Source organism: Nipponia nippon, unplaced genomic scaffold, assembly GCF_047370975.1.
Source record: "Nipponia nippon isolate SJK-2023a ecotype South Korea unplaced genomic scaffold, ASM4737097v1 scaffold_3, whole genome shotgun sequence".
NCBI lineage: Eukaryota > Metazoa > Chordata > Aves > Pelecaniformes > Threskiornithidae > Nipponia > Nipponia nippon.
The window spans coordinates 83,945,154-83,956,092 of NW_028262347.1; the positions used below are offsets into that span (position 1 = coordinate 83,945,154).

Below are 10,939 nucleotides of genomic sequence, written 5' to 3' on the forward strand. Positions count from 1 at the left end.
ACTGTTGCACTTCTAGACCCTCTAGTCCCAGAATACCAGATTTTATTATGCAGTGAGATAAAAACCCCTGGGATTTCAGCCTCAAAAAAGCCTGAAGTGATTTTTGCCCTGTTAGACTAAGCTGCTACTCTGACTTCGGAGTAAGACACCGAACTTGGTTTTCTTACCCTTTTACTTCCTACTGAAGGAACAGCAAAGAAATGTTTCGTAATACTACACTGAATAATATTCCTAAACTGAAAGGAGAGTGTGCAAAGAAGCAGTGAACTTAAAAGGAAACACAGTTCTCTGGCTTACTGTTGTTACTGCTTCGCTGTAGGAATACTGTCCACGTGTGTCAGAGGACTACTCCCCACTGTTATACCATGCTTTGGGAATTACAAAGGGAAAGTGGTTTTGTTACTTTTCTCACTATTCATGTCAGATTTCTTTTTGACAGTGACCTCTTTCTAGATCAGAAACTTTACAATGAATGAAACCAAAGTGACGGAGTTTGTCTTGATTGGATTTTCAGATCTTCCAGCTCTTCAGATTCCATTATTTGTGCTTTTTTTCCTGACTTACGTGGTCACCCTCACTGGAAGTGTCCTGCTAATGACAATTATCAGGCTTCACTGTCACCTTCACATCCCCATGTATTTCTTCCTTTCCACTCTCTCTTTTTCAGAAACTTGCTATATATTTGCTGTCATTCCCAAGATGCTGGTAAATCTACTAACAGAAGAAAAGTCCATTTCTTGCACTGGATGTGCTGTTCAGATGCTTTTCTTCAGTGGAGGCACTAACTGTATGCTTCTAACAGCAATGGGGTATGACCGATGTGTGGCTATATGTAAACCTTTACATTACAACGTCCTCATGAATGACAGAGTCTGTAGCCAGCTAGTGGCCTTTGCAACGGTCACAGGCTTTACCTTGTCCCTGATAGATACCTACTTTATATTCACATTGCCTTTCTGTGGAGAGAAGGAAATCAATCACTGCTTCTGTGACATGGCTCCTGTCATTCAGGCAGCTTGCACAGAAAATAATGGAATTGAGATAGTAATTTTTATTTTTTGCATCGTGGTTGTGTTTGGCTCGTTCTTGCTGATTCTCCTCTCGTACGTTTTGATCTTCAACGCCATCCTCAAGATCCCTTCTACTGAGGGGAAACAGAAAGCCTTTTCCACTTGTGCCTCCCATCTCACTGTGGTTGTTGTGCACTTTGGGTGCGCCTCCATCATCTATTTAAGGCCCAAATCCGCCTGTTCCCTAGAGGGGGACACTCTGATTTCTGTCACTTACTTACACCGTGGTGACTCCCTTGCTGTGGTTTATAGCCTGAGGAACAAGGATGTGCGCTTGGCCCTTCGGAAAGGCCTGGGAAGAAAATCGTGCACATGGATGAGGTGAAGGGAGCTCCTTGAAGTTCTGGTGTGAATGGGCTCTCCCCTTAGGCAGATGGCTTTTTTTGTACCTTGGCACTGAAAAAGCAGGGTACGATTCAATTTGGAATAACGCTGGATGTCAACCTGGATAATCCTATGATAATCCATAATAGGAGAAACTGCATTACTAAAAGCTGACCTGCAGCCACCACTCGCTGCCAGCTACGTTGCTTCTGGTTTTGAGCTGGTAAGGGAGATGAAAACACCATCGTGAGGTACTGAAGAGTAAAGGATTAGCATGGTACCTACACCATTTGGATAACCGGGTCGGTAAGAGAGCTTCGCTGCCTTTGTTATCCGTTCTCATGCCCACGTTGGCTTTCCGTTCAGAGCCAGAGGTAATTCCTGCACACACAGACTCATAGACGTTAGTTAGACTGGAAGGGACCTCTGAGGGGCACCTGGCCCAGCATCCCATTTCGGAAGCAGGGTACCTCCTGACAAATGCTCCTTTGCACGACTGTGTCATTCTTGCCAGGCCCTGAGATCATCAATGTGGTCCTGAAGAACATTTTTCTGTTCCTCATTTCATACCACCCTGTGGAGGGAAGAACGGTCTTGTCCTTATGACCCGGGTGGGTGTAGAGCCCTTCAGTGAAGCAGGAGTCTCCTTCAGCCCAGCTGATGATAGCCTCTCCTCAGGGAACAAAGCTCCCGGACTTTCACCAGACCTATGGCACAGCATGCCCCGGGGCCCTCGAGTTGGTGGCCGTTAGCTCCATGTCCATTTATGCTCCATTCAAACTGAGACTGTCGGAGAACATAGCTGGGCTTGTGACTCTTCTCCTCTTGGCCACTTGGTGGGAGACCGAGGAATGCCTGGTTCATCTGGAGTGTACCAGTTCTCTGAACACAGGGAAACAGACTGGCTCTCTTACACCCTTCCACTCTGTGTCTGTTAGTTGCAGTCAATAAACCTGAAGCACGGCCAGAGAAAAGGACAACAGCGACTGTGACTTGGTCTTGCTATAGTGACTTGCGCCCATTGTCTTGGTGGGAGAGAGAGAAAGCTGTTGTTAAGTCCAGCCGGGGAGCTGATCTGTCTCTGGTTCTCCTCTATCAGAAAGCATCTGCCCCAGTTAGGCCACACAGCAAAACACCGTCTGACCTCATGGTTGGGCTGCCTGCACACACCCATCTTAGAGTCTGAGGGAGCAGCATATAGCTCAAGGATGGGGATCCAGCATCTTGCTTGGGGGCTGGGGCTTTTTCTGCTCATGCCCAAGGCTTACTTCCACTTCCCTCCCTCAAGTCCCTCCTCCCCAGTCAGATTCAGCAAGATCAGAAGCAAACACCAAGTCACGCGGTGCCCGTGTGAGCACCTCTTTCCCATCTGAGAACAGTGCTGTTTGAACCTCACGTTCTCCCTTCCTGCACGCACGCAATCTAAGCCCTGCTAAAATCGCCTTCTTTCTAACCACCACATCGCAAACCACGTTAGAATAACTTGCTCACAGCACGCACTTTTGCTGACTGCTTCAAGGGTGCCTCAAGATTTTCCCCGTTCCTTTCTAAAGTCTGCTGCACAACCTAAACCTGACGCATTAGGACAGGGACAGGGGTCACTACGAGGAAGTTTATCTTTAACCACATTTTGCTTTGGAAACTATCTGTGAACTTAAGCCCTCCTGAGCTTAAGGCCTTGATGATATGGCTCCCTCTGGCCAAAAAATGTGAGCCTGCGCTCCACCCCACTGTTATGGTCCCCTGGACTCCCTATGGCTGACCCAAGCCAAGCGCACAAGGTGTGGGTGCCTTTTTTCCCAGACCTTCCTTCAAATCACAGGGTATGATTGCCCCCACAGGCCGGGACTGCAGGAGCTTCACCTTTCTCAGTTCCACAAAGGCCCGGTCCACAAGGGCATCTAAGCATCTAAATTGCAGCTAATTTTTGGTATGCTGTGCAATCAGGTGCTTTTTGCCCCTCTCCACTTCCCCACAGTCAATTGCAGTTTTCTCAGCAGCCATCTCAGTTTGTTTTGGTCCTTGGGGGCCAGCCTCTGGGGTTTGGGGTTTGAGGAGGGATTTCACAGCGAGTATGCGATAGGAGTCACTTCATCCCTAAGACGGCAAGGGAAGCACAGCCGAAGAGCAGCACAGGGAAGGGAGGAGCAGGTGAAAACGGCTCTTCCAGGGAGCAGCTGTAGATGGAGAGGTGGATGGAAGCACGCATGAGGAAACGGCTGAGAAGGGAACTGAACTTGAGCTAAGTAAAGGGTGAAATCCCAACTTTTATCTGACAGCGACTGGGCAACAAATGCTACAGCAGCGGCAGCAGTGGCTGTGCCTGACCTGCCATGCAGGCAATACGCTGCCAGAGCCTGAACCGAGCACGTGGGTCACGCAGCCCTGCTCAGCACTTTGGGTAACAGAGCCTGAGGGCCGAGGCTCTGCCTGTCCAAATGGCACAGGGGAGGGTCCCATGGTGCCGGGAGAGGAGCCACGCGAGGCGTCATTAAGGTGTCAGCGTTTCAACGATAACAAGTCTGACGGGGCATCTGCAAGTGGCACGGGTGATTCCCAGTGCCGTTGTTGTGCCGCGACACAGGCCACAGTGGGGGTTGTTAAAAGTTAAGATTTCTTGTTTTGCAAAGCATTTTCATGTCTGCTTGAACACAGGCACATCAGGCGTAGTGGGGGAAGAAGGTTCCAGGCCTTAGCGGTGATTCCCACCTGCCTGCCTACCCTGGGGCACTCATCAGTCTCGTACCGCGCACAGGGGGAACACACCTCATGACTTGCCTTGCCCGCTCTTGCGTCCATAATAAATATCACCCTTCCCATGTTCGCAGGCACGTGCACAAATCCACCCACACGTTTATTTTAACAGCAGCTTGTCGGGAATAAAAGCTCAGCTCGTGCTGGTGTTACGGTGAATCCAAAACTTTGTTACTGTGGTTGGGATTGCTGAACGGTGATCAGCATGAAGAAACAAGGGTCACCCTTTCAGAAAGACCAAAACTGCCCCATTTCATTTCTTTGTGCGTGAAAGGTGTAACACAGAGGGCTCTTCCTGGTCACTGCCTCTAGCTCTTCCTCTGTCTTGCCCCAGAAAATAAGGGACTTTGTCCTCTCACACTTTCCCATGTTGGCTGTGATAATTCTCTCTATAGCTCCAGGATCCCTTTTCATCCAAAACATTGACTCTGCAGCCCTGTGCTGACCCCTTTCCCTCTCTGCACTCATTTCCTTTCTTCCTTTGCATCCGTTTTCTCTCCATTCCTGTGCCTCGAAGGCTCTGACGCGCCCCCTCTGAGTCCCTCTGCTCTGCCAAAGCTTGACTGTGACCACATCCCCCGTTCGCTGGCCAGTCCCACTGATAAGGTTTCTCCCGCAGTGCCCTGCGCAGTGGAAGCAACCGCTCTCGTTTGGAGTCGCCTGCTTCCTCCCGTCACCCCTAAGATTGAGAAAGAGTGCTGTTCTTCTCACGTCACGCAGAATGGGGACAAATTGCGGAGAGGACGGGAAGCCGCTGAGCCAACAGGACCATTAGCAGAGAGGCTGTAAGCAGTGACAAGGCCTGGACTTTGAAAGTTTCAGAGGCAGCATCCGTTCTCCCCTCCTCCACTCCAGTCTTGCCCCACAGCTAGAAAAAATCCCTTGCGATTAAACAAACGCAGAACATGGCTATAAAGAAAAGGAGAAAGCAAATCCTTGTTGGAAATAAGTGGCTGGAGAGATCCTCACCCTTGAAGAGTCTGAAAATTCCTTTCATAAACAGGAAATCTAGTGCAGATATTTAACACACCTCAAACTTAAGGGTCAAACTTAAGGATATGCTCTCCCGTACGCCTTTCTCGTACCGGGTTATCTTGCACCACACACCTCAACACTAGGAAAGGAGAGAGCCACAACACGGGTTATCCGTGGCTTATTTTCAGATTTCCAGGTGTGGGGTGCCTTTTTTAACCTTTGATTGCCTCTATATACCGAAAAAAATTTAAATCTCCTAGTATTGCAGTAGTATCGACTTTGTATTTGACTCCTAGTATTGACTTTGTTGCATTTGGAGCACTGATTATTAGTCAGGAACACCTGTGGATTTTATAAATTCCCCATAGTATTGGTAGTTATATCAGTATCATTTACATCAGCAACAACAAGTGTGTGGTACCACTGAGATGATTTCCCAGGTATCTTAGAGGTGTGTTTATGTGCTACCTGTTGTCTCTGAGGCTTGAAGACAATGGGAGATGGATGTGTCTCCCCCCTTGTCTCCACTGGAAACCACTTCTGGAACGTGTCAGTAGAGCAAGACTGAAGGAGAGCGTGTTTCAATCGCTCCTTGAGCCAAAGCGCTTCATGCCCCGAGTTTCTATAAAGTCCCGCAACGAGCTGGGTCACCTGTTTGTAGCAGTTTGGAGTGGAATGCATTTGCCTATGGAAACCAGGCAACACACTTCCCTGCGGCACGTGCGCCCTTCCTTTCTCTTCCCTCTCCTCCCATGGAGTTCCAGAGAACGCCAGCTTCAGCCTAGGATACATACTTAACATCCAGAAGACCTTGCAGTGTGGAAATAAATAGGGAAAGTGGGGGAAAATGAATACCAGTCACTGTCAGAAAGTGGCTTTTCCTGACTTCCAAGGGTCCCGAGTGGGGATACGCCCGATGGGAAGATCCCACAGGAGGGCCTGTCCTTGCGTGCCTCACCTGCAAGAAAGGCGGGCAGTGTGCTCAGGCTGCATCCAGAACCTGAGGGCCCTGCGAGAGCCATGGAAAGAACGGTGTGGAAGACACCGCCCGCCCATCGGGCTCTGCATGGGCAGGCAGCTGTGGGAATTGGGGTGATGGCTGTGATGAGCCCAAGCGCTTTCCTGCCCTCCCCACCCAGGAAGGGCAAACGCGGCTGGACTGCGGGGCACTTGCTGTCTCTCCCATATTCCCCCTTGGGATGGTGCAAGAGGAACCTCCAGGGCCCTTTGCTCTTCCAGAAACGTTCACCCTCACCACCCCTCACAGCCTGCGCCCATCCTTTGCAGGCGGCAGATCCCTTCTTCCCCTCTCAGCTGCTTTCAGACCAAGTGCAAACCTGAGCTGGAGGCAGGTGCTGCCCATCAGGGCCAGTTGCCCTCCAGGCAGGTTCCTGCCCTCTTCCTCAGCAAGGGCTGCTCCACAGCCTCCCTTTGCAGAGCTTTCTGTCTGCGTCCAGCTGCGTGCCCTTGTCCAGCCAGGAGACGCTAGTCCAACACACAGCACAAAAGGCCCCGTGTCCCGCATGGCATTGCAAAAGCTTTTATTGTACCCTTAGAACATAGTGCCTTGCACGTGTAGCAGTCCTTGCCTTGCCTTGCCTTGCTGGTGTGGGGCAAGAGCTTCTACCTTCTTCTCACTTGGCAGCAGCAGTGGTACGGGCAGGTGCAGCCCTTGGCGTGGGGCCTCTCTTCTTACTCTTGCCCATCTTCTTTTTGGAGGGTGAGGCCACGCGCTGGCTTTGGGGGACAGCCCTCCCGCGGCGCCTGGGCACGCCGCCTCGCAGGAGCTGCTTGAGCACAGAGCTCTTTTGCACCGCCATCTGCAAGTGCGATGGAGAAATGCGCTTCTGCTTGCTCTTCTTGGAAATCTTGCCAGCCATGTCCGTGGTCTTGTGCGTCACCCACTGCAGCACCGCAGCCAGGTAGACGGGGGCCCTGGCTCCAAAGCGCTCAGCGAAGCGGCCTCTGCGCAGCTGCCTGTCCACGCGGCTCACAGGGAAGAGCAGCCCGGCCCGGGAGGACCGGGAGGAGCGGCTCTTCTTGGCCCTTCCTTCGCTGCCTCCGGAGGGGCCCCCAGAACATGTCGCTTCAGGCTCTCTCTCCTGCTCAGGCATTGTGCAGACCTCCTCTGCTCCAGACATGCTGCTCGCAGCTTGCTCCCGCAGATATCTCCACGCTGCGCCTTCCCGTGCCCTGCCCGCCTTGCCCGCCTGTCCTTGCTTTCCTTGCTGGCCCTCGCTGGTGGTGCCTGTCTCTGGGCTTGGGCTGCCTGCGCTTGTCCTTGCCGGCCTGGCCAAGTCTTGTCTGTGGCAGGGCAGCCGGGACAGACCCCGCTTTGACCGAGCCCCTCGGAAGAAGGGCTCCGGCTCAGGCCCTCTCCTGCACAGGCTCGGGCCCTTGGGTGGCAGGGACCAATAGGGAAGGACTTCCTCTGTGACCTCACCTCCTTGCTTGTGACATCATCCCCGCTGGCTCCGCTCTTTGCAGGTGAGCTCAGGGAGCAGCTCTGCCCCCCAGCTCTGCTCCTGTTTTCCATGGCGGAGGATTTCCCAGCGCTTGGCATGGGGGAGCCACTACAAGGCTCTCCTCTCCTCTCCTCTGCATTCTCCTCCCTGGCCCTGCCCTGCGACAGGTCTCCCTTCAGTGCTTGCCTCTCCCCTCCGACCCAAACTTACATTGCCACTCTTGGGGATAGGTTCTCCTTGCCTTTGCCTTTCCCCATGTCACGGTATCCCAGAACCACAGAACTGCTGAAGTCGCAAGGAGCCCTTCAGGATCATCTCTGCCTGTGACTGTCCCAGTCAGTCACACCCCAGGTACCTGTGTCTTTGTTAACCACAGCAGGCATTGGCGATGGTTTGGTATTCCTTCTGCGTGGGTCACTCTCCATCCTGCTCTGCCGAAGCAGGTTCAGCTAGATCAGGCTGCCCAGACCTTGGTCATGTTGGGTTTTGAGTAGCTCTGCAGGTGGAGACTCCTCAGCCTCTCTGGGCACCCCGCCCTGAGCCTTCTCTTCTCTGGGCTGAACAGCCCCAGTTCTCTCAGCTCTTCCCTCCAACGAAAGCCCACTTTTTCTTGTGCCTTCCTCTTCCAATGCCCCTTCCCTTTCCCTTCCCTCTCCTCCCCTGTTGGGCAGGGCAGGATGGAGAGTGACCAAGGCAGAAGGAATCCCAAACCATCCCCAATGCCTGCTGTGTTTAACAAAGACACAGGTACCTGGGGTGTGACTGCCTGGAGCAGGTGTGTCTGGGCAAGGCTGCAGAGAAGTGCCTTGAGAACATCTCAAGGACTACAGAATATTCCTGTCTGCGGCACTGTGCCTCCTGTACTTCACCCCAGAGGCAATGCAGGCAATGTGCTTTGCCTGAATTTGTATCCTGAGGTCTCTTCAAGTGCCTTCCGTCAAGATAAATGTGTTAGAGACCTTTATTTTCCATTTCTGCACATTCAGCCTTCTGGGCTTTTTTGTAGCAATATAGGTAGTTTTTCAGATGGTGTTTTTCAGATGACAGAAGAGTAATTTTTTTCTTTTTCTACTTTTTTTTTTTTTACTAAAAATTCATTACAACATATCATTTAGGTACTTTGGAAGTCCACTCCCTCCTCACGTTGCCCAAAGTGGGTTTCACACTTCAACTCAAATAGTAAAGCCAGGTCTTCCCCTTGGCTCCATCTTCCTCCCATGTCTTTTCAAATTTTCCACTGTTTGTTCTCACACTTCTGGATTCAGGGACATCTTTGTAAGTGTACGTGGCAGTCTGATGAGATGCAGAGGCTGTGCCTGTCAAAAGGTGGCAGCTGGACTTGCTTTCCTTTTTTTCCATGTTAGCTCTAGCAGAGGTGCAGAGAAGATAAATCATGCTTTGTATAAGAGCAATATATCATGGACCCAGAGCTGTGCCTTTCCTAGTGTTCTGAGAATAGTTGTGGCATTTTGGAACCACTCTCTGGGATGGTGGAAAGATGAATATCCTCCGTGCATGAAGTAATTTCAGAAATAGAGTATTTTCAAATGCCTGTACCACTAACAGGAATGCACTCAATTTTGTATTTGGTTTCTGGTATTAATAGTAAATTCTTGTTGCTTTCCAATTTCCCCAGAGTTCTTACTATTGATATAATCTGGTTTTTAATGCCTCAGTCTGTGTAAGCAGTCATAGATCCAAATTAATATCTATGAACACTGCTACTTTTGTGGCATTGTTCCTTACATGTATTCCATGAATTGAGGCTCTTGATATCCATGATCTTCTCTCAAACAGCAGGAACTTCTTAACAGAGCAAATGCTTGTGTGGCAGTATCTTACAAATCCATTGGATTCAGTTTTCCTAGATTTATTTAGCATACTGGAAACTAGAAATCTGCCTTTAAAGTTAAGAGCCAATATTCCCAATGTCATATGATTCAAACAGCTTGGGTAAAATACTCAGTATTGTAGGAGACTTCATATACAGATACTTTTATGAACCCACAACAGAAATTAAAATTCTGTTCTTGAGTTGTTCTGTTCATAGAGGTCACCTGTCTATTATGGGTATCACAAATTTCTAGTTGCTGGGAAGATAAGGGTCTGCAACTTAGCTTTTGCCCCAGCTCTTGTGGAACTGAATTCACTTGTTCGTCAAAAAGTAGCTTCTTCCAAGTAGGCAGAAAGCACAATAGGGAGACAGTGCTGCTTCTCCATATAAGGAAGCTGGGACGCAACCACCCAGTCTGGGAGAGTGAAATCCCTTCAAATCTGGGGCACAAAGGTTAAGGCTTCCCATTTTACTAGTCATTCTTCTAGACACCTCACGAGGGGAAGAGCATTAAGGGTGTTCTGAAATATGAACAGGATGACAGCACCCACAGCGATGGTTTTGAGGAGCAAACCTTGTCACAGTTCATGCTTGCAAAGCGCCCTTACCTGTTCGTGGCACAACAAGAAGATGAGAGGAAATGGCCTCAAATTGCACCAGGGCAGGTTTAGGTTGGACATTAGGAAAAACTTCTTCACCAAAAGGGTAGTCAGGCCCTGGAACAGGCTGCCCAGGGAAGTGGTTGAGTCACCATCCCTGGAGGTATCTAGAAGACAGGTAGATGTGGTGCTTAGGGACATGGTTTAGTGGTGGACTTGGCAGTGCTGGGTTAACAGTTGAACTCGATCAACTTAAGGGTCTTTTCCAACTTAAATAGATTCTATGAGTCTATGATTCTATGACCAGAAGGTGGCAGCAGGTCAACACTGAGACTATCCAGGGTCCCTTCCTTTCCTTTAGGAGATTCCTGGTTGTCTCGCTGTCCTACAAGAGCAAACTTTACTGATGTCTGTGCTACAGGCAGTTATAATAAGGATACAGGGAAAAAGAAAATGCTTATCTTAAAAATTCAATTTCTGTTTCATCTTTCATACATTCTTGGTCTTATCTAAATAAGAATTTTGCACTGATTAGCTATGGAGTAATGTGCATTGGTTTAAAAGTCAGCACATGAGATTTCATACTGCTTTCAGTTTCTGTTTGATGACATTCTAGTAACAAACTTTAGTATCCTAAACTTACTATATTATTATACTATACCATAGTGTAATTTTAAAATAATTAAGAATTGCTAAGTATAGGATGTGTTTTTAAGTATAAAATCCTGCTGGTTTAATTGCTAAGTCACAAAAAGTGTTTTTTCTAGTAAACACTACTTTTCAAGTATGTTGCACATTTGCTCGCAGGTCCTCTACACAGGACCTTTCTACAGTTGTCATCCAAAGCAATGAAAAGCTATCCATGTGTGCCGTATGTATTTTTCTGAGGCAAATACTGTATTACACTGCCGATCATTG

At 49.4% G+C, this 10,939-nt stretch overlaps 2 protein-coding genes across 2 annotated transcripts; one reads left to right on the top strand and one right to left on the bottom strand.

Annotated features, from left to right (window-relative positions):
* The first annotated feature begins 468 nt into the window (after positions 1-468).
* LOC148054733 (olfactory receptor 10T2-like) lies at positions 469-1,395 on the top strand. Its single transcript, XM_087766022.1, has one exon. It carries the CDS (start codon positions 469-471, stop codon positions 1,393-1,395), a length of 927 nt encoding a protein of 308 aa, XP_087622148.1.
* Positions 1,396-6,757: 5,362 nt separating this feature from the next.
* On the bottom strand, positions 6,758-7,264 carry LOC148054734 (histone H2A-like). Its single transcript, XM_087766023.1, has one exon. The coding sequence runs from the start codon at positions 7,262-7,264 to the stop codon at positions 6,758-6,760; it is 507 nt and encodes a 168-aa protein (XP_087622149.1).
* Between the last annotated feature and the right edge of the window lie 3,675 nt (positions 7,265-10,939).

Coding starts and splice junctions, on each gene's coding strand:
- LOC148054733 (XM_087766022.1), top strand. CDS start 469: ATGAATGAAACCAAAGTGACGGAGTTTGTCTTGATTGGATTTTCAGAT.
- LOC148054734 (XM_087766023.1), bottom strand. CDS start 7,264: ATGTCTGGAGCAGAGGAGGTCTGCACAATGCCTGAGCAGGAGAGAGAG.